The following is a 23,713-nucleotide window of genomic DNA, read 5'->3' as shown; positions in this document are numbered from 1 at the left end:
AGAGTTAATAAATGACTTTAGCAAGATTGCAGGATACATGATCAATATGCAAAATCAGTTTTATTTCTATATCCAAGCAACGAATAGTCCTAAAATGTAATCAAGAAAACAAGTCCACTTACAATAGGACCAAAAAGACTAAAAAAAACTTAAGAATACATTTAACAAAAGAATGATAAGACTGTGCAATACAAAACACTGTTGAAAGAAATTAATGAAGACATAAATAAATGGAAAGACATTTTGTGTTCATGCTTTTGAAGACGGAATATCATTAAGATGGCAACACTCCCCAAAATGATCTATAGATTTAATGCAATCCCTGTCTTGCTTTTTTTGCAGAGAGGACAAACTGATTCTAAAATTCATATGGAAATGCAAGGGACCCAGAGTAGCCAAAACAATCTTGAAAAAGAAGAACAGAGTTGCAAGATACAGATTTCCTGACTTCAAATTTTATTACAAATTTATAGTAATCAATACAGTGTGGTATTAACATAAGAACAGACATATAAATCAATGGAATACAACTGAAAGTCCAGAAATAAACCTTTACATTTGCGGTCAAGGGACCCAGAGACAATTCATGGGGAAAGAACAGTCTTTTCAACAAATGGGGCTGAGACAACTGGAGATACACATGCAGAAGAATGAAGGTAGACTCCTACCTCACACCACATGCAGATATGAACTCAAAATGGATCTGACATTTAAATGTGACAGCTAAACTATAAAACTCTTGGAAGAAAAAACAGGAATAAATCTTTGTGACCTTAAGTTAGGCAATGATTTCTTAGCTATGACACCAAAAAAAGTGTATGTGATTAAAAACAAAACAAACAAAACTGGATGTAATCAAAATTAAAAACTTTTGTGCTTCAAATGACTTAATCAAGAAAGTGAAAGAATAGCATAAACGAAAACATTTGCAAACCATAGAACTATAAGAGACTTGTTTTTAGAAAATATAAAGAACTCTTACAATTCAACAATAAAACGAAAAAACAAATTGAAAAACAGGCAAAAGATCTGGACAGTTCTCGAAAGAAGGTATACAAATAAATGGCCACATGAAAAGATGCTTGATATCATTAGTTATTACGGAAATGCAAATCAAAACCACAAGATACCACTTTATATACCACAAGATACCACTTTATATTCATTAGGAAGGCTAAAATAAAAGAAAGATAATGACAAGTGATGACAATGATGTGGAGAAAATGAAACCCTCACACACTGCCAGGGGACTGCAAAATGGCGCAGCTGCTTAGGAAAACAGTCTGATGGTTCCTCAAAAGGTTAAACAGAGTTACCATATGACCCAGCAATTCCACTCCTGGGTATATACCCAAGAGAAATGAAAACATTTCCAAACAAAAACATATACACAAATGCTTATGGCATCATTATTCATAAGAGTCAAAAAGTGGAAACAATCTAAATTTCCATCAACAGATGAATGTGTATCTATTCAATGAATAAGGAATGAAGTACTGATATATGCTACAGAATGTATATACCTTTTAATATTATGCTAATTAAAAGAAGCCAATTATTTATGAAAGATCAAATTATATGATTCCATTCACATGAAAGGTCAGAACAGGCAAACCTACAGAGACAGAAAGTAGATTAATGGTTGCCTACGGCTAGGTTGGGGGAAGCTTGGGGAAGGTAACAGGGAAAAATGGGTACAGGGTGTCTTCTTTGGGGTGATGAAAATGTGCTAAAATTAGATAGCAATGATGGTTGCCAAACTCCATGATATAAAAGAAAACAGTGAAATGTACACTTGTTAAAAAGGGTGAATTTTATGGCATGTGAATTATATAAAGCTGTTCTAAAGTTTAAAAAGACATGATTTATATGAGACAACTGGAAATCTGAATACTGGCTATTGCTAATATTAGGGAATTATTGTTAATTATACTTTGGTGTGATAACGGTCTTGTGGTTTTGTTTAGAAGAAAAAAACACTCCTTATCTTTTAGAGAGACATACTAAAATATGTATGGACAAAACAATACGATGTGTAGGGTTTGCTTCAAATATGGGGAGAACAGGTGGCAGTATGAAGGAAACACCACGGCCAGTGTTGGGGCTGAGTAGGCAACACAGTGTTCATTATACTGTCTGCTTTTGTGTATGTTTGAAATTTTCCATAATTAAAAGCTAAAAAAATGACAGGCACTTATCACACAGGTCAGTTCACTTCAGTAACCTTAATGCCACCAACAGTGCTAACATTTCACAATGGCTTAATATAAAAAATAATCTTAGTGTTAACTCTAAAATTCCATGATTCCTCTTTTGATTCTTGGAACATAATTCAGAGTCAGTATAGAATATAGTAAGTTAGTAGCTTAATGTCGATGATTTTTGTTGTTGCAATTTAAGCTCTTATGTAAAAAAGAAAGGCAATTTCCCCACAGCTGTTTCACTGAAAGCAGGTCTATCAAGATTCTCCAGCCTAGGGACACTATCGTTCTCAGCACTCCATTTGACTAAGTAACCCAGGGCACATTCCTCCTCTGCACCTGTTTAGGCAGTCCAGAACTAGCATGATAGGGTGGTGTTGGCAAACGTTTTCTGTAAAAGACCAGATAGCAAATATTTTCATTTTTGCAATCACATGGTGCCTGCTGCCACTTCTCAACTCTGCTACTGTAATGTGAAAGCAGCCATAGACAACATGTAAACAAATGACTGTGGCTGTTTCCAATAAAACTTTATTTATAAACACAAGTGGCGAGTTTGGCTCATCGGCAGTATTTGCTGGCCCTTGTGCTAGGGTTATTAGCTCCTGGCAGAGAATTAAAAAGAGAAAAGTATGGTTTGAAATATATACTGATAACAAAAACCATCACGTTGAGAATACACACCCATACATGAGGTATGTAGTACTTACAGGAGTTTGGATCATCATGGCTCGTTGATCTCTCATTGTTCTCACAATATCTAGTGGATAAACTGGCTGATTGCATTCAATGAGACACATGGCTGTTTCCATGGTAATAAGAACCCCGGTTCTTCCAATCCCAGCACTAAAAAAGACAAATATGGGGCAAGGTCTGATACAATTCTGTTACACTTCTTGTGCCTTTTGTACTGAATAATATTACAGTAGAAGAACAATTTGACTTTAATGTTTTATATTAACAAAAGTAGCAAGCCAACTGGAAACTATTTTGAAAACCAAAAAAAAAAAAAGTCACTTAATACAGATTAAATGGTTTGTAACCACCCCTCCCCCACTGTTAGTTGCAAATATACAATTTTAAAAGTTACATTTCAGTTTTTAAAATCTGAACAAGGTATAGAAGCTTATTGGAGAAACAGCTTTAAAATGCAAAATAAGAGAATTACAATAATAAATCATTAATAAATGTACAAAAGACAACTATTTTACACACTCAAAAATCAATTTTTAAAACCAAATTTAATTTTCATTAAACTTCACCATTGAGATAGTTAAGAACAACTTTGTGAAGTACTCTGTGAATGTGGATAAAGTAGCTCTTGGGAACTAAGGATATGAAATAGCCAAACGTGTCCACCATTCCTGCCATTTTGCCTCTCCAATATTTGGTCTACAATCTGTTTTGATGATTTGAAAGTTTGCTCTTAAAAAGTGCTGGAAAGTTTAAGGATAAAGAGATATCTTAATACATCCTCTGAATAAACCACTTGGATAAGGCGAAAATAACTTCTGGCTCCTAATCTCTGCAAGGCTGGAGCATTGTATCCGGTCCCTTGAGGGCAGAAGGGCTCAGTGTGAAAGGAAGGAGGGTGTGAGCCGCCGCTCACCGGAGCTCTTGGAAGTGGTCCCTCCTGAGAGGGTTGGGCAGCGCCACTCCAAGGAGGCGAGATGCTCACCAAACGTCCTAGGAGGGGCCAGGAGCGGGAAATCCAAACCTCAGGATGCAACCTAGCTCCTGCAATGCTGTATTTCATCAAATCTATGATACCATTAACTTTAAGACATAACTATGAAGAAGACAAACTGCTAAGAATCAGCGCGGTAAGTATTATTCTTACTTATGATAAAATTTCTGTCAATCATCTGTTAAAACATACCCTTTGCCTTCTACCTTCAGAGCCTAGCTTCAAGTTCTATCAGAGTGACAACCATAACTGAAGGACAAAATATAATACGTATTTCCTTTTAAAAATGACACATCTAGTCAGTTACTCAAATCATAATAGACAGAAAATAAAATACCTGCAATGAACAACAATAGGTTCTTCCTTGCCGGCCCTCTTATTTCGTACATGGCAAACAAAATCCAGAAAGTCGCTTGAATCGTCAGGGACCCCATGGTCGGGCCAGGCTATATACTGGATCTGAGTGAGTTGACGACTCTCATTTTTCTACGTATAATGAAAAATTATGCACCTGACTTAGAAATAATCCTTAAAATATAAACAAATATTCATGTCATTTTAACTTTAGGAGAAAAGCAATAGACTTCCCTGGTGGCGCAGTGGTTAAGAATCTGCCTGCCAATGCAGGGGACACGGGCTCGAGCCCTGGTCCGGGAAGATCCCACATGCCGCGGAGCAACTAAGCCTGTGCGCCACAACTACTGAGCCTGCGCTCTAGAGCCCGCGAGCCACAACTACTGAAGCCCGTGCGCCTAGAGCCCGTGCTCCACAACAAGAGAAGCCACTGCAATGAGAAGCCCGTGCACCGCAACGAAGAGTAGCCCCTCCTTGCTGCACCTAGAAAAAGCCCGCGCACAGCAACGAAGACCCAATGCAGCCAAAAATAAATAAATAAATATATTTTTTAAAAAAACCAAAAGAAAAGCAAAAGAAACCACTCTCATTCCCCCCGCCAAAAAAGTAATGTATAAACTCAATAAAATCCAAAAGTTCAAGGAAAAGGAAAGAAACCATTTTACAGAAATAGCTGTACCCATTTAAGTATCAGTCACTTGGATTATTACTCTTCTTACAACTCAATTTCTGTATTTGTAGAGTATTTTTAGGATGATAATCAAGTAAACAGGCAAAAACAGATTAAGATCCCAGAAAAATGTTTAAAAGAAAACTAAAGAATCGTTAGGTGAGCAAAAAAGGTAAGGTAAAAAAAAAAATTTTTTTTTTAATGAACAATTGGGCTAATACTTATTGATAAATGCAAGTGAAATTATGGAAATCAGGAAAAATAAAATCTCAAAATAAATGTAGGTTAAAAACTGGAGAGCATAAAAACACAAAATCAATCAGGACTTAATTCTCTTTGGGGAGCCAAAAGTTGGTATAATGAAGAAAGTAAGGTACTGAATTTATACATCTTGGCTCAAACATCAACTTTGCCAGTTAAGATGCTAATTCAGAAGCCTTACTTTCTCCAACTGAAAAATGAAATGACATCTACACCTCAGAGGGATAGTCTTATGTTAAAAGGATTCAGTGAGAGGACCTGCAAAGCGCCCAATCACAGCTGTTTGGAATCATATGCTCAATACTTGGTAGCTATAGTCATTCAACACTATGAAATCTGGTTACTATCATTTACATTAGATGGAGCTTCCAGAAAAGAACATGAAAGTAAGCTAATTAAGAGAGAAGAATTCCCAAAGAGACCTCAGTTTAATTTGATAACTAATTTTTCAGATGAATTGAAGGTATCTAGCACAGATTACCTTTGACTATTATTGTTAACAAAAGAAATTAACGGTACCAATAATCTACAAGAATGGGTAAGGTAAAATCATATTTTATTAAGTTTTGGGGTGGCATTTATCTGTCTATTCATCTATCTACCCACGTATTGATGGTAGCAAGTTAATTTTCCCAATTATAATTGGCTCCAACGTTAGAAACTAATTTGTGTCTTAGCATAGTTCTGAGGTACTCAGCGTTGCAAAGAAAAGCCACTAAAATATATACAACTGCCACGGATAATCTGCCGGTGGAGAACGATGGGATACGCATATCACCTGATGCAACCCTCTACAAGCTCATCTGTCATGCCTATTTAGGAAAGTGAAGAACCAGCTTATTGGCTTGCCTCGTCATACAACCACGAGCTATACAGTGTACACGCCCAAACCCAAAATTCATTCTCCTATCTCTAGCCCTTAAGATTTTGAAAGCTTTATTTTCTTGTAACTTTAGCTTTATCCAGTGCCAGGATCCTTCCCCACAACGTGGCGCTCCTTCCCTTTCTGGTCAGTAAGGCCCTGTCTCACCGGACTCCTGTAATCACCCTCGGGGAGGGGTGCGGCGATGGCAGCGGCCTGTGCGGGGGCCAGGGGAGACGTGGTCTCGTCTCCAAAGGCTTGGCCGTGGATGCCGTGCTGTCTGCTCTTCTCTAGCATCACTTCTTTCTGCCTTCAGCTCCCAAAGCCCCTACTGCCCCTCTGCCCAAGGTGGCTGGTCCAGGCTCTGGCAGCCCAACAGGACAGGTGCATGCTGCCCTCCACACATCTCCCAGCTGGGTGACTGAGCCGTCGCTTCCTCATCAGTTTCCACTCTGGCTTTGTTCTGGAAGCCACGTGGAGTGACCCAGGCAGCAGTAAGAAAAACTTAACAATTTGAAAGCTATAATCTGTCTGAGGTCAGAAGGTCCTGCCTACGATCTTTTTCCTCCTTAATACTGAGAAGACTGTGAAACTGCTCTCTTCCACTCTTAAAAAAGGGGAATAATTTGATAGCTTTCAATTGTTCTTTCCATTTCTACAGATGGACTCCAATACCTTACCGATATTACGTGGAGGAAGAAATCTATAGCCAACACCCCTGGTATAATTTTTATGAATAGGAAGAGTACAATATTAATAGTAATCAGTATTATTTCCTAGACTATGTTTTCACGGATCATTCATATTTACCTACAGAAATCGGAAATAGTATACTAGGAGGATACACTTCATAAGATTCCGAAGTATCCCACTGAAGCAAATAGCTCAGCAATTTTTTAATATTTCTAGTAACTAGGACTCAGACTGAAAACATTTTCACCTGTCAAAGCCTCCACCTTAAACAAAACAGCCCTAACAACAGACCCCCTGCCTTCGTACCTCCTGGTTAAACAGTGTCATCTTCCTGAAGACATATGCAGTGTTTCCTTCTTCCGAGTGGCAGGTGACTTGGTAGCACCCATAGGATGAACTTCCTGTGGGTTCTGGCCAATACTGGTGACACTTAACCTGGTATCAATAGATTTTAGAAATATACATAATTCAGGTTCTCCAATTTTAAAAATGTTTTAATTTTTAAGAACTTTCAAACTTACAGAAAAGTGACAAGAATAATTTAATGAACTCTCATACACCCTTCACCTAGATCTACCAACTAGTATCATTTTTTTCTTTGTCACTTTTTCTCTTCATAATAATAGTCTGTTTGGATATATTTTGAGACTGCAAATATCCTGTTTACAACAAGCTTCCACCCATTGTTTTACCATTACACTAATTTAGATTTAAGTTAACAATGAGAAAGAATCTTCAACTAAAATGCCAAATGTAATCCATTTATTTTCATAATTAGGATTAAAAAAAAAGGTTTCATGAAATACAATTCACATACCATTCAATTTACCCATTTAACATACACTATTCAATTGTTTTTAGTATACTCACAGAGCTGTGTAACCATTACCACAATCACTTTTAGAACATTTTCATCACCCCCAAAGGAAGACCCACAGCCCTTAGTAATCCCTGTGCGTCCCTCTGGCCCCCTTTCCTCCCTCTACGCCAGGCCTGGGTGACCACTAATCTACTTTCTGTCCCCTATGGCCTACTTTGGACATCACATATAATAGGATCATAAAACACGTGGTCTTTGGTGACTGCTTTGTTCACTTAGCACAATGTTTTCTAGGTTCATCCATGTTGCAGCATGTATCACTTTTTCATACCTTTTTATTGCCAAATAATATTCAACTGTATGAATATACCACATTTTATCTGGTACATCTGGGTTTTCTCCCACTTTGGGGCTATTAAAAATAATGCAGCTGTGAACATTTGTGCACCAGTTTTTGTGTGGACGTGGATTTAATTCTCTCGGGATTTCCTAGGAGTGACAGTCACTCTACGTTTAGCCTCTTGAAGAGCTGACAGGCTGTCTTCCAAGGCAGCTGCACCATTTCACAAACCCACCAGCGGTACAGGAGGTTCCACTGTCGCCACATCATCACCAACACGGGTTATTTTCTGTCATCTTTACTTTGGCCACCCTACTAGACATGATGTAGTATCGCATGGTGGCTTTGATTCGCATTTCCCTGATGACTAATGATGCTGAGCATCTTTTTGTGACCTTATTGGCCATTTGATTATCTTCTTTGCAGAATCATCTATTCAGATCCTTTGGCCATTTTTAAATGGGGTATTTGTTATTTTATGGTTAAGCTGTATGAATTCTTTATATATTCTAGATACAAATCCCTTATCAAGTATATATCAGTCCATTTAAATAATAATGGCTAACACTTATATCACATTTATTATACCACACTTATTATGTGTCAGTCACAGTTAAGCGCTTATCCGTGATGAATTTAATCACGACCCCTTAAGAAAGGACGTTTAAAGATGACAGAAGAGACCACACGACGTGGCTCTCTTGACTGTGCACGCGATGCAGCCTAGAAAAGCTTTGGGCAGCGTGACTTACTCTGCCATGCTCGGCCTGTGTGGTCAGCATCACAACCGTGGAGCAGCCTTGTTCCCATGCCATCTGCCAAAAGTCTGTACAGGTGTGTGGCAACGGCCCTTGGCAAGCGATGTACTGATTTATTATTCTAGAGGAAGGAATTTCCATCTGAAAGGACACAAAAACAAAATCGTTCGCATTATTACTTTTTACTAGGATTAAACACATGAAAATCATCTACTGAATGATAACTGAATACAACTAATCTCAATAAATTGCAAAGTGAGTAAAACAAATCTTTATCAACAATTTATTTTATTTGTAGCAGAAATTTCTTGGCAATGTGCAGTAGTTATACATATTTATCTTTCAATTAGTGGAAACAGGAATTTAAATATTTTCCAAAGCGCTCTTATGGTTTTTTTAAGCGCAGCTTTACAGAGAATCCTGTTTCAGAGGCAGAGAGTTGATATAGAAATAAAAAATGTTTGCCTGTACATAGAAAACAAACTTATGGTTACCAAAGGGGAAAGGCAGGGGATAAATTAGGAGTTTGGGATCAACATATACACACTACTATATATAAAATACATAAAAAACCAAGGACCTACTGTATAGCACAGGGAACTATATTCGATATCTTGTAATAAATTATAACGGAAAAGAAAAAAAACTGTCTCTAACCAGCTTATTAGTAAATTTTGTGAGGAGCAAAAATTCTGCCATTGGCTTTAGTTTAGATTTTTCATATTATATATGTGTATATATGTATAATGTGATGTATAAATATTATGTAATATGCACATAATTATATATATATGTAACATGAAAAGATTGGAAAAATATTTTAAGTTCATTATTTTCAGAAAGTAAGACTGTAAGTATTTGGGGAAGATGAACCATCATCTTACTATATTTTTAAGATTGAATTAAAAAAAAGAAAAGGTGACATGTACATGGCAACTGGAAGGATACCAAAGGGTGAGGAAAGAAGTCTCCTTCCCATCCCAGCCTCCAGTTTACACTCAGGAGGGCAATCCTTTTTCCTAGCTCCTATCCTATCCTTTTGAAGATATTCTACACACTACACACAAATGTACATACAAAACTACCTTCCTTTTTTTCTGTAAAATATAAATGGTAGCATATAATGTTGTTCTGCATCTTCTCTTTTTTCTACTTTACCTTTAAAATCATGTCAGATTAGTACATAAAATTTCATACTGTGTAATGGCTCTACTGTACAAACGTATCATAAATTCATGTAACATTTAAGTTGCGGCCAATTTATCTGCTATCATAACCAAGGCTACACTGAATAATTTGTAGACCTAACATTTTTGCACACAGGAAGAAATATATTTGTATAGGCAACAGGAAGAAATGAGAACACTGGATCAAAGTGCATGTGTGTTTTAATTAATTAATTAATTTTATTTTTGGCTGCGTTGGGTCTTTGTTGCTGCACGCGGGCTTTCTTTAGTCACGGCGAGCGGGAGCTACTCTTCGGTGCAGTGCGCGGGCTTCTCATTGCGGTGGCTTCTCTTGTTGCAGAGCACAGGTTCTAGATGCGCGGGCTCAGTAGTTGTGGCACACGGGCTCTAGAGCACAGGCTCAGTAGTTGTGGCGCACGGGCTTAGTTGTTCCGCAGCATGTGGGATCTTCCCAGACCAGGGCTCGAACCCGTGTCCCCTGCCTTGGCAGGCAGGTTCTTAACCACTGTGCCACCAGGGAAGCCCTGCATTTAAAATTTTAACAGACGGCTCCAAATGGCTCTCCAAAGAGGTTGTCCCTATTTATACTTCCACCAAGAATGTATGAGGAATGCTTGTTCCTCAGTAAACTCCTTAATAATCCACAATGCTTTCTCCACATTCTGAAACTCCCAATGCTCCGAAGCGTAAGTTTGTCTCTCTCTCTCTTTTTTTTTTTTTTGGTACACCTAACCTAACCACAATATCCGACCTGAACCTGTTTATAGTCTATCAGTCCTATTTCGAGGGAATATCCATAGTTTGTTTGCTGTTGAATATCAACATATTGATTATAGGGTAATGTCCCATAGCCTGCTGGGGACATTACTTATTACAGTATACGCACCAAATAACCTTTCAAAAATCCTCCAAATTCTGAATCCCAAAGCATATTTGACCCCAAGGTTTCAGATAAAGGCTGTAGACGTGTATAGGGTATTATCAAACTTTTTGATATTTCAATCTAATAGGTGAAAAATGGTAGTAATTCCTTGCAGTTTTGACTTGTACTTTTCTTTATGTAAATTAAGTTGAGTATATTATTCATTTAAGTGTTTGTTACTGTTATTTTTCTAAGTGTTATAACAGTATGATAGTTTTGCTTAAAAAAAAGTCCTTATCAGAGATACATACTAAAAGAGTTGATTGTCATTATTCATGGATTCTGGAATAAATCTCAAAGTTTATAGTGGTCCCTCTTATTCCAAATGACAAAGGCATAATTTTAAAAAACTTACATTTATATAATTTGCATTGATATAGTCTTCATTACCCTTTAAAATGACCCGTGTAGCATCATCTGAAAAAATTTAAAAGAAAGAATGTTGTAATAAAGTTATGTTAAAAAGATTAAACATAACATACAGAGAGGGTAGATACTCACAAGGCGAAATATCTCTGTATCTATTTTTGGAAATGTTCTGAGGTAATTTGGCACAAGACATTGTCATTCCAGGTTTTTTCCGATATAGTTGCTAAAAAAAAAAAAGAAGAACGCGTCCAGAAAGCCATCAAGAGTTTCTATTTTGTTTTCCAGACTTCTTTCTATGCCATCAAGAAACAGGTTTTTTTTCCTTGGAATACCACATCTATACAATGATGTACCTTAGGTTTAGTAAGGTATTGAACCAGATTTGCAAAGCTGAATTTTGCAAAATCTCTGACGTGAACTATATATATTTTGAAAAATAGTAAAACAAGTAAAAACAATTTTCCTTACAGCAAAAGTACCTGAAGTTTTAAACAGCAAATCTGTAGGAAACACTTAGCTTTCATTTAGTTTAGAGATGTTTAAAAGAAAAATTGACGTGCCCTAAATATTTTATAGTCACCTATCTATAACATACACTTCAGAGCAACAAATATTAATGATGGCTAACTACACTGACAAAAATTAGAGAAGGATTAAATATGACAAGGTACAAAAATTATTTTCCTTTAACTCAGTATTTTTACATGTATAATAGTCTATCTGCAACCTTTCATAAAAACAGCTATTTAATTACAGAGAAAATGTAGCTTGATGACATACCTATAAAACCTCCTTATCCCTCTGTTTTAAACAGATATCTATTAATGAAACCATAGCTAGTATTTTGGAAGCAACTTTTTAAAACTCTGCATTTTAGAATTCTTTTTATATCAAATATTTCTCAGAATAATATTTTAGTTTATAAATTTTAACTGACAGTAGATTAGGCAGTTAAGAAGCCATGAAAATACAGGCAAACACCTTTCCCACACAACGTTACTTACGTCAAACTGTGTCAGCACTGTTCCAGTGATAAGCCCCGCAGCCAGCTGGACCATCGACTCCCGCAGGGAATGGTCGTCCTGATGGATGCTATCTAGCGGGGCTTTCTCAGGAATGTACTGGAAGTCCGGCTCATTCTCTAGCTTTTCTTCCACTACATCATACACAGCTACAAAACCAAAACCAAAACCAAAAAAGCCTCATGGAAACCTTAATGAGTTGGCAAAAGGAATTTACCAGATATCATTTGTGTCAGGAAAAATATTCATTTATTCCTAACTCATCAGATCTGAATCTGGGGCCACTGTGTATGGGTTGAGAGTGGCTATGGAGTGGAAGAAGTACCTCTGGGGAAAATAAGCGTTCTTGGCCATATTGCTGAAAATGTCTGTAACTTGAAGAGACAGTCGGGAAAAGAGGAAGGCCAAGAAGCAGCTCTGACCGGATCTTTAATTTGTGGACCTGCGACAAGAGCAGCAATAGAGGCCTATACACACCATAGGTCTAGACGTGAAGAGCTACACGTAAGCGGAACAGAATGCTAAACAAAATACTTTCTATTCTCGTTCCCTGATGTATCTACCAAACAACTTAAGAGGCCAGATTTCAAAGGAGAATTCTAGGCCAGAATGCACGGTTGTGGCAGTGAGGGGAGCCACCCCTAGACTGTGGCCCTTAGGCCACCCTCAGCTCCACTCTTCAACGTGGGGGCCTATAAGCACACCCTGAACCTCGCAGCCCACACGGAAGCCCATTCTACACCCCTTTGGAAATTGCTTCCTCTGTGCTACCCTGTTGGCCTATATCATGTGATCAACCCTTGGGAGAACGGATCTGGGAAAAATAGCCACAGAGGCCTAGGAATGGGCTCAGAGTTATCTGGTCAGAGAACTGAGGGTTGAAAAAGGTGGTCTAGAAAGGAAGGGGAGGTCACAGATGCTGTGACCTTGGTCCCACAAAATCCTGACCCCCATGGGGAAAGGCAAAGCTGAAGCAGAGAAGAGCCCCTTAAGGATGGAGTCAAGCTTCTGGCCTTGTTTAAGAAGTTTTGTTCCTGCTCAAATGCATATGCACTTTTGAGAATAGATTTCTGAAATGAAGAATGTAAAGACAAAAAGATGGAAATGCAATTTGTCTAAGAAGAAATAAGATTTAAAGGGGAAAACACCAGGAAAAACAAGCTTTTTCCTGATATTATTGGCAAACATAATTTAAAATTTTGATTATACATTATTTTTTTAAAAATAGACATGACAGACCCACACTGAAAATGAATCCTGGTCTAGATTTTGATAATAAAGCAATATTAGAAAGATCCTTGCCAAAAAATGTAGGCCCTAGGTGGGTTCCTCTCCTAATTTAAAGGATAAATGGGGTGATTTGGAATTGCAAAAAGGCCATGGCTTTTCCATTATATAGACTTTTGTTCATATTCTGCCTCTGTACTAGTCATGAATTTCTGAGCAGGTAACTGAATGTCTTGGTGCCTAAATGTCTTCAACTATAAAATGGGGATAATTTATCTATCTCACTGGATGGCTGTAAAGGTTAAATGAGAATATATAAAAGAGCTCAGGTCTATGGAAAGCATTTAAAAACTATTAGCTAATATTATTATTAAGTTCTTTAGGATCTGTTATCAAGAGAAAACAGAAAAACCCAAATTGAGAGATGATTCTTAGTATGAAATTTAAGTTGTTTTATGTGACAGAAAATGCCTAAAAATGAATCACCTAAATAACAGATCTAAATAAATGAGTTCCTTTAAAAGTCAAAATAGAATGTTCTGTTGAAGTCCTCTGAATTTTCCTAGAAAGTCAATTCTAAACCATGAACGCAGAAAAACACAAAGTACAGGCAAAACTCGTTTAACTGCGTTTCTCAGATAACTATGGTATTTTTTTTTTTTTAAACAGATTGAAGGTTTATGGCAACCCTGTGCCGAGCAAGTCTACTTGTGCTATTTTTCCAACAGCATTTGCTTACTTCATGTCTCTGTATCATATTTTTTAATTCCCATGATATTTCAAACTTTTTCATTATTATTGTATTTGTTAAAGTGCTCTATGGTCAATGATCTCTGATTTACTATTGCAAAAAGATGATGACTCCCTGAAGGCTCAGATGATGGTTAGCAATTTTTAGCAATAAAGTATTTTTAAATTAAGGTATGTATATTGTTTGTTTTTAGACAATGTGATTTATTGCACACTTAACAGACTACAGTATAGTGTAAACATAACTTTTATATGAACTGGGAAACCAAAAAAGTCATGTGACTCGCTTTACTGCAGTATTTTCTTTATTGCGGTATTTTCTTTATTGTGGTAGTCTGGAACCGAACCTGCAATATCTCCAAGGTCTGCCTGCAGGGAAGGTAAAATGAAAATGTCTGTTTGTACCCAAGAGGCAAAATGGGTACGTGGGGAGAATCGGTAGAGTTCTAATCACATTTCACTTCCCTATGGTATGTAACTGGTGATGTGGCCCTAACCAACAGTCACTCTTGTGGCTAAAGCTGTGATCAACAGTAACTGTTGGGAACAAAACCAGAGGAGCGTGTCCCCTGCCAGGAGGAGGCACGGCATCTACGAACGCTTCCCAGAGGGGACTGGCGAGCCTGTGGGGCCCACAGCAGTGCCATTGTGAGCGCAGGCTGAGGGCCTGGGGCTGTGAGCCCGGAGGGAAGGCACAGTTTCTGCTAAGACCCTTCTCGGGACACTGCTGAGGCTGAGCTTACTCCGCACCACATTTACTCCGCAGTGCACAAAGTGAGAGAATTAGGAACACTGTCCAAAGGGGCAGTGGACGGCTTCAGGATCCCCTGAGCGCTCCATGTGGCAGCATATTCGTGAGATTGTCGTAGAAACCAAACTCTAGCTTGTTGCAGGGCTTTCTACACGTGGAACAGCAAGTATACCTGAGGAAGGAGCTAGGACTCCTGGAGCACCTGGGGGCAAGGGAGGCAATCTCAGCCACGGCGGTCAGGACAGAACTTGCCGAGGCTGACATGTGAGCAGAGACCTGAGCGAAGTGAGGGTACACGTGCTACGAACCTCAGGAGGAGCGCTTTGGGCAGAAGGGCCATCAAGAAGGCCAGCACAGATGGCAGGAGAGGGAGCGAGGCTGGGGGTGGGCAAGGTGGCCAAGAATTTGCGTTTTACTCCACATGTGAACAGAAGCCGCTGTGCCCTGAGCAAGAGACCGACATGACGTGACCCGTGTTTTAAGAAGCCCACTCTGGCCGCTGTGTCTAGTCACAAACATGAAGGAATTGTAAAAGCATCCAGTGCGACACAGAGCACTCACCATTGGGTCGAACTAGGAGGACGAGCTCCCCAGAATGCCTCTCGCAGCTCGCTTTGATGAGCAGGACCACCTGGTCGTGGGTGTGTCCCGCAACATCCCGACCGTTGATCAGCACCACTTGGTCCCCTTCGTTCAGTCGAGGGACACACAGGTCGGCCTGTAATGGGATGAAAATAAGGTTTCTGATTTGTGCCCGGCTTTCTGGAAGGCACAGGACCTCACGTTTATAGACGCTGCAGCAGAACTAAAACCACACGTAGAAGTCACCTATCCCTTCACTCATCCATTAAGAAAACAGACGTAGGAATCTCACTTTCCCACAAAGACACTCCTTTTTTCCGTCTTCATTAATACCTTTTCCCCTCATGCCCCATTATATACCTAGACATACAGAGAAGACTAACATTCTCAAGGTGCACAGATCAAGGCAGCCCTCACTTTGCACGTCCAGATACCTACAAATTTCAGTCACCACAGCTGAGTTAAATAACACCAGTCTCCTAACATGGTTCAAATTTCAGTTACTGTGATAAATTAATTATGAATAACTGCATAAAGTACAAAATTCGCTGCTAGCCCATGTCAGTCCAAAAATCACTATGTAAATCATAAATATGCACCATGATCAGTGAGCAATCACATCCCTTCTTTCAAAGGCTACTGGTGACTTGGCGTTGGGCATCGGTTATTCAGTTCATGTAGAGACAGCAAAGCGGGTACTTGTCTCTGTCTCCCAGTGATAAACCCATGTAAAAATGGATAATCTAAAGAGCGAGCTAGCCAAAAAGTTAAAAGTGCAGCAAAGAAACAAAAAGGGACGGTGCTGGAAGTGAAATTCAAATTGAACATAAACTGAGTTATAGAAGAAATAGTTGACTATGGAAATATTGACACTTCTACTGTTTGAGAGACCCCAGATACGCAGGAAAAGGAATTTAGAGAAGGTGAATTTATCAACATAAATGATGCAAGTGGCTGCAACAAGAAGGATGAAGATGTCTGAGGAAGTGATGCTGGCAAAAAACTTCTCAATACAGGCACTCCTGGGAGGTATTTCACATCATTGAAAGTGCAAAGGACAAGCGGAAGTGGATTCAGACTTAGAAAGGATTATGACCACTTGCCAAGGTAAGAAAAAATGCTCCCTCTGTAATTTAACCTATATGACAAGGAGACAAGTACTGTTCACAGATTACCTGTGATAAGTTTTCACAAAGAAATAAAACACTTTAATTCTCAATGTTTCTGACGTTTGGAATTACAGGATACTAGATCAGCATTAGTTTTACTATTTTTTCATTTCCCTATATATTTACAAGAGAAAGCATCAGAAATTTTAAAGTTTTGATGAAAAATTTAAAGGCCATGGAAACAAACATAATTTTCCCCACTGACTATCCAGAGCACTTTGTACGGTTTCAGACTGCACGGTTATCTCTACAGCCCTGCACGACTGTGCATGTGAGGGTTGCCTGTATTTTACTGAGAAAACAAACAAGTAAATAAGGTAAAAGAGATCAACAGAAATATGGACAGCCTGCTCCAGGGACACAGGAATGAGAACACATGGGAGTCAAGTTTGCAGGATGATGGCTCAGACCGCGAAGGAAATGATAGGGCTGGACCTTTCAGAAAGGGCCGTCGCAAAGGCTTGAAAGATGGAAGCACAACTAAACTCACTGTAAAACAAAGTCAACAAAGTCCAATAAGGTACTGTCACTAGTGGAAAGAGCACTGGTCTAGGAGCCAAGTTCTTCCTCTGCCGCTTATGACATGTGTGATCTTAGACACCTGAAACTCTGAGAAAGCAACATGTATCTGCCCTAATTATTCATCGTTGTGAAATTTTAAAAATGAGATATTTCAATGCAAAGCATTAAAATCTGGAAAATTCAAATTTAAGGTTTGGACCATTCTCTCTAGTTGCTTCTTTCTCTACTTCTTGTAGTTGTTAAAAAAAAAAAAAAATCTTTGAATGTTATAGCACAGTGGTTAAGAATCCGCCTGCCAATGCAGGGGACACAGGTTCGAGCCCTGGTCCGGGAAGATCCCACATGCCGCGGAGCAACAGCCCGTGTGCTGCAACTACTGAGCCCACGTGCTGCAACTACTGAAGCCCGCGCACCTAGAGCCTGTGCTCCACAACAAGAGAAGCCACTGCAATGAGAAGCCCGTGCACCACAACGAAGAGAAGCCCCCGCTCGCCACAACTAGAGAAAGCCCGGGCGCAGCAACAAAGACCCAATGCAGCAAAAAAAAAAAAAAAAAAAAAAAAAGGGAACATGGAAGCAAGTAATAAATACCAGTAATTCCACTACCCAGATGAAACACTGCTAACATTTTTTATCATGTTTCCAGATTTTTAAAATATATTTACATAACTCATATTTTTTTAAATGGATAAAACAAACATATGAAAGTATAATATGCATTTTTTAATTGAGTATAGTTGATTTAGTTTCAGGCATACAGCAAAGTGATTCAGTTACAAATATATACATATATTTTCAGATTTTTTCCATTACAGATTATTATAAGATATTGAATATAGTTCCCTGTGCTATACAGTAGGTCTCTGTTCTTTATCATAGTGTGTATCTGTTAATCCCATACTCCTAACTTATCCCTCCCTGCCCTTTTCCCCTTTGGTAGCCATAAGTTTGTTTTCTTTCTTTCTTTCTGTTTTTTGGCTGCACCACGCGGCTTGCGGGATCTTAGTTCCCTGTCCAGGGATCGAACCCGTGCCCTCGGCAGTGGAAGCATGGAGTCCTAACCACTGGACCGCCAGGGAATTCCCATAAGTTTGTTTTCTATGTCTGTGAGTCTGTTTCTGTTTTGTAAATGAATTCATTTGCATTTTTTTTAGGCTCCACATATAAGTGGTATCATATGGTATTTGTCTTTCTCTGTCTGACTTACTTCACTTAGTATGATAATCTCTAGGTCCATCCATGTTGCTGCAAATGGCATTATTTCATTCTTTTTTATGGCTGAGTAGTATTCCATTGTAAAATATGCACTTTTCATAATACTATACCTTATGAAAATATTTCCATACTTATATAATGCTACATCATCTATCATTTTAATAGCTGCAAAGCAATGCATAACTTGTTTAATCAATTCTAATGAAGTACATTTTGATTTTCCCTCCAATTTTTAAGTTTCACAAACAATACTACAATGAACATCCTTGTGTATCCTTTGTTCCAACTGTTTCATTAGAGGTAATTCCTAAAAGTGGAATCGTCAGGTAAAAGACATATTTAATTAAAAATAAGTTTTACTTAAAATTTTTGTTTTTGGGAAAGCTATACACCACACAGTTTACAGAGCTGACTAGGTCTGTAAGATTATTATGATAAGAAACCATTTCTTATGTTCTCCCCTATCTTCTCCCCCTCTTTTGAGGCATCTTCTTTCAACATTTTAGCTACATCTTTTGTATTTACCTCAGTATCTCTAAATAACGTTCCAATTTTATTTTTCTTTAGTTTTTATTTCAGATGTTATCTAACTTTCTACTTGCTAGATGAGAACTTAGCAATCGTTCATCTCCTCATCTGCACTCCCAAACACACACACATTTCCCAATACACACTGAACAAATAATTTTGGACCATTTCCCCCATCTTTCACATGTGTAGTAGGTTCAGTAGTCATTTTATACATCACATCCCTGTCTCGTCACCTCTGATCACAAAGGATTTGTTTAAAAGAGGACATCTGGTCCAAGCTGGATCTATGAAGGGTTTGCTTCCTAGGAGTCTGTAAGTTGGACTGAGGGGCCTAATGAGTCTGGGTTGCTGAGCTGGTAACGTACAAATCCCGAAGTTGCCAGTGGTCACGTCACCCCACGTGGACTGAGGGGCAGAATGGTGGTAGCTACACAATTTCTATTTAGTACAGATTTTGGAGTCACAATCATTTCTGCAGGTAGAGTGTGTCTGTGGTGCTAATATTACAGGACTTGGCTTGAAGCTGCTACTAAGTACACTTTTCATTTAGAATGTATTTTATTTGGAGTAGCTTGAGAAATGAAGCTAATTCAGTGTACAAACTAGTTTGCACTGAGAGAGAAGAATGGAACATTCACATAAAAAGAAACAGAGATGAAAAATAGAGTCCTGATGATTTTTCAAGTTCTTTCTAGAAGTCTGAGTGCATTCCTGTCCTTGGGTTTTGTGACACACCTCTACAGCTATACGATAAATTCTGTATTTATGGTTAAGCCAGGGGTATTCCACGAGTTCCCTGTTATTTGCAACCAACAAAGTCCTTAAAAACCAGAACTAAAACCATGTAACATGATATCCTTGATCAATCTTGACTGTGATCTTCAAATCAACTGTGAGGTTGCTGCAAAGCACCAGACCCCATAACTAGCCTCTTCCCTCAGGCTGCAGGTTCCTGCCTCTCCCAGGACACAGAGATGGTTGAATGACAATGGGTGCTGGCTCCAAGCCCTTAGAGACCATTTAGGTAAGAGAAATGCAGTTAAACAGAGGAGACAACAACAGAAATGGGGATCTGAAAGCAATATTTGCTATCACAGGAGCAATAAAGATGATGCACCCACAATTTATCAAGAACTGTCCTTATGAGCAGAAAGTTCATGGGTGCTGAAGCTGAAGGAGGGGGCACAGGGGGTTCATCCTCATGGGTACATGCAGTCTTTTCTCTACTGTTGCTTAGAATGTTCATAATAAAGAACTTAAAATACATATTTTAAACAGAAAGTAGACAAATAGAATGTAGGTTAAACAATTCTACATGAAAATAGAAGCCAACAAAAAAAGCAAACAAACAAAAACTATACCTGTCTACATTTTGCTGTTTAAAGGGGTTATTTTCATAGAATCTAGCTTCTTTGTAAAAACAAGGATTTTAAAAACTGTTATAGATAGGGAATAAATAAAAATTAACTTCCCAGCAATTAAAGAGGTTCAGCCAACATGATGTGCTACTTGACAAATTAAATGATTCATTTTACTCCTTTATTTATACTAATAAAAATACGCATGTATTCTCGAAGCTAGGATTCACTGGGAAGGCTGCTGTGACTCACAGGTGTTCCTGGCGCAACTCGGGACACAATCACAGGCATCTTCTGGTCACATCCTCCCTTCAAAACAGTGCAAATCGAGTATCAGTCAGTATTGCCAACACAGAAACACCTTAATTTAAAAACTGAGTACAGGGCTTCCCTGGTGGCGCAGTGGTTGAGAATCTGCCTGCCAATGCAGGGGACACGGGTTCGAGCCCTGGCCTGGGAAGATCCCACATGCCGCGGAGCAACTAAGCCTGTGCGCCACAACTACTGAGCCTGTGCGTCTGGAGCCTGTGCTCCACAACAAGAGAGGCCGCGACAGTGAGAGGCCCGCGCACCACGATGAAGAGTGGCCCCCGCTCGCCACAACTAGAGAAAGCGCATGCACAGAAACGAAGACCCAACACAGCCAAAAATAAATAAATAAATAAAATCTAATAATAATAATAATAAAATAAAAACTGAGTACAATATAAATTCTAAGTTACCTTTACATTGAATCCAAACCTTCCATTTTCATCAGGTTGCATTCTGATTAGGACAAGATTATCATGTGGAATACCACCATTAGGCTTTAAAAGACAAAAATAAATAACTTGTCACGCTCTTCATTTGTAGCCTATCCTTCAGATATACATGAAGCATGCTTCCTGTATGCTGATATTATCTAAAGTATATAAAGAATCATAATTTAAATTTCTCTCTTGCCTTACCTGCATGCTAGACTGTAAGTGCCAAGAGCAACAGGGCCTTTATTAATTCCCTGATTAATTAATTTCAGTGTCTCTAGAACCTGGCTCAAAGCTCTGCACGGAGCAAGTACTCGTAAGTATTACATGAATTCATGTTACTCCCTCTGCTTTTTAAAAACAGCTTTACTGAGATACAATTCACATACTACACTTCACCCATTCAAAGTGTATAATTCAGTAATTTCTACCATAGTCACAGAGTTGTACGAACAACACGACCATTTTTTTTTTTTTGAAGGCAGCATTTGATTTGGTTGAAACTAAGATGAATTCAGAGATTGCAATTCTCTGGTTTGAAGTAGTGGATGAAATCACAGAGGAAAAAGTTGACAGGCATGTCAATGACCTGTTAAAACGCTACTCTTTGATTTTATAACCTTTTCTTCATCTCCCAAAGAAACCCTGTGTCCATGAGCGGTCACCCCCCATCCCCAAGTCCTATTCAACCCTTCATCTACTTCCTCCCTGTATACTTGACTATTCTGGACATTTCACATACATGAAATTATACAATACATGTCATTTGTTACAGGCTTCTTTCACTTAACATGTTGTATGCCTGCTCTTTGGGGGTAAGTAGCTGGCTAATTCTTATTTAGCCTTCGAGACACAGGTCAGAGATGATCATTTTTACGAAGTCTTCCCTTAACTCCAGAGCTGAATTAGTTATTTTTATATACTTATGAATTCCCATAGTCACTTCTAATTATAGAGCTTGTTCGGTTCTCAGTCCCCACCTTCCTCGACTCACCAGTAGCATCTGACACAGCTGGTTACTCTCTCTGTGGCTGCCTTCTCATCAGCCAGTTGACTCGTTTTTTTCCTACCTTTTGGTCTGCATCTTCTCAGTTTCCTTTGCTGGTTTCTTTCACCTCCCTCATGTTTACAGTTTGGAGGACTAAGGCTCCATTTCTAGAACCTCTTATTCCGGTAACTGTACACACTACACTTCCTGTCTCATGGTTTTAAATACTGTCTACATGCCATCAACTCTCAACATTATACCTTCAGCTTCGACCTCTCCCTTCAACTCCAGAATCCAAACAGACTCCTACTAGACATATCAACGTGTCCCAGCTGAGCTCCCGACATTCCACCCACCCCTGTTCTACCTGTAGCCTTTCCATGTCAGCAAGTGGCAACTTCATCCTCCGATTTGTTCAGGCCCAAAACCTTGCTGTTATCCTTGCTGTTATTCCTCTCTCTCTAGTCTCCCACAGCCAACTCATCAGCAGAGCAGGTCAGCTCCACTCTAAAGCTCCACCCAGAACACAGCTGTGCCTCATCCCTTCCACAGGCACCACCTTGCTCCAGTCACTGCTGCTCCTTGGGGCCCTGCAACACCTCACAGCCAGCTTCTCTGCTGCTACCCTGCTTTCGGTCCACTGCCAACATACAAGCCACAGTGAAACCGTTAAAACCTAAGTGACATCCTGTTACCTCTCTCCTTAGGTATGTCTGTTTGCTTCCAATCTCACCCAGGGTTGAAGAATGAGACATTTACAAGACCAGGCTTTTAGGATCTGGCCCTCTGCTGTCCCCTGTCCTCCTCGTTTGCTCATTCCGCTCTGTCCTCGCTGACCCCCCTGGTGTCCCCTGACCACATCAGCCGTACCCCTGCCTTGGCACCTGCGATTCCCTCGGCTTACCTGCTCTCACGCCAGGTATCCACGTGGCTTATCACCAAGCTCATCCCCGGCTCACACTATCTAGAACTGGAACACTCCACTCTGGAAATTCCCTAGCCCTTTCCTGCTTTGTCTCTCTAGCATTTATACTATCTAATATGCTATATATTTAAGTTACATATTTTGTTTACTGTTTGTCTCACCCTTATCCCCAGAATACAAGTTCCTTGCAGGCAGAGTTTTTAATTTTTTATTTTACTCTGTTATATTCCCAGAGTCTATAACAATAGGTACTCAATAAGTCATTTTTGCATGAAGGAAAAAACAAACTAGACTATAAATTATTTAATAGCAGGGACCACATCTGATTTGTCTTCGTACTCCCACTACCTCCTTAAATACCTGGCACACAGAAAGACCTCAGTGACTATGAACCGATGAATGAATGATGCGTTAAGAATCACCACGCAGGTAGCACTAAAGTTGTCATTCATTTTGGGTAAGGATTTTGATCTCTTTTTGGTGTGTCTGTGGGGCCATAAGTGTGGGAGAATAGAGTGGCTGCCTCTTGTTTTTCAATTTTAGAAAACGTGGGAGGGCTATGGGTGAAAAACAAGAGGGGAAGAGTGCAATGGCCAGCAGAGACTTCTGGCACTGCCAGCACCTGCTGTGGGACTTCCTCTCCCTGCATCTTATTTTATTCCTTGATGTCCCTTTAAGTTTCCTGAAATACACTCATATTTCTGTCTGTCATTATACATCTTCAGGAACACAGTGTATCCTTAAAATTTATTAACAATCTCACCTTTGGTTCATCTACTTGAAAAAGCAATGAAAATTCATAAATC

The 23,713-nt window shown here is 39.1% G+C and overlaps 1 protein-coding gene across 5 annotated transcripts in view; it reads right to left on the bottom strand.

Annotated features, from left to right (window-relative positions):
- PTPN4 (protein tyrosine phosphatase non-receptor type 4) overlaps positions 1 to 23,713 on the bottom strand; it is a 205,013-nt gene that overhangs the window by 20,235 nt on the left and 161,065 nt on the right. For all 5 annotated transcript variants that reach the window (XM_061182965.1, XM_061182968.1, XM_061182967.1 and 2 more), the window contains exons 17-26: positions 20,974 to 21,057; positions 20,504 to 20,560; positions 15,436 to 15,592; positions 12,129 to 12,295; positions 11,257 to 11,347; positions 11,111 to 11,172; positions 8,641 to 8,787; positions 7,035 to 7,163; positions 4,226 to 4,374; positions 2,912 to 3,047 (exon numbers count right to left, since the gene is read on the bottom strand). In XM_061182965.1, the coding sequence (XP_061038948.1) occupies positions 2,912 to 3,047; positions 4,226 to 4,374; positions 7,035 to 7,163; positions 8,641 to 8,787; positions 11,111 to 11,172; positions 11,257 to 11,347; positions 12,129 to 12,295; positions 15,436 to 15,592; positions 20,504 to 20,560; positions 20,974 to 21,057 (1,179 nt within the window). The remainder of the gene's footprint in view (positions 1 to 2,911; positions 3,048 to 4,225; positions 4,375 to 7,034; positions 7,164 to 8,640; positions 8,788 to 11,110; positions 11,173 to 11,256; positions 11,348 to 12,128; positions 12,296 to 15,435; positions 15,593 to 20,503; positions 20,561 to 20,973; positions 21,058 to 23,713) is intronic.

This window comes from Eubalaena glacialis, chromosome 1 (assembly GCF_028564815.1).
Source record: "Eubalaena glacialis isolate mEubGla1 chromosome 1, mEubGla1.1.hap2.+ XY, whole genome shotgun sequence".
Lineage (NCBI taxonomy): Eukaryota > Metazoa > Chordata > Mammalia > Artiodactyla > Balaenidae > Eubalaena > Eubalaena glacialis.
The sequence above is the reverse complement of the archived record's forward strand: the minus strand, read 5'-3'. Positions and strand labels throughout refer to the sequence as shown.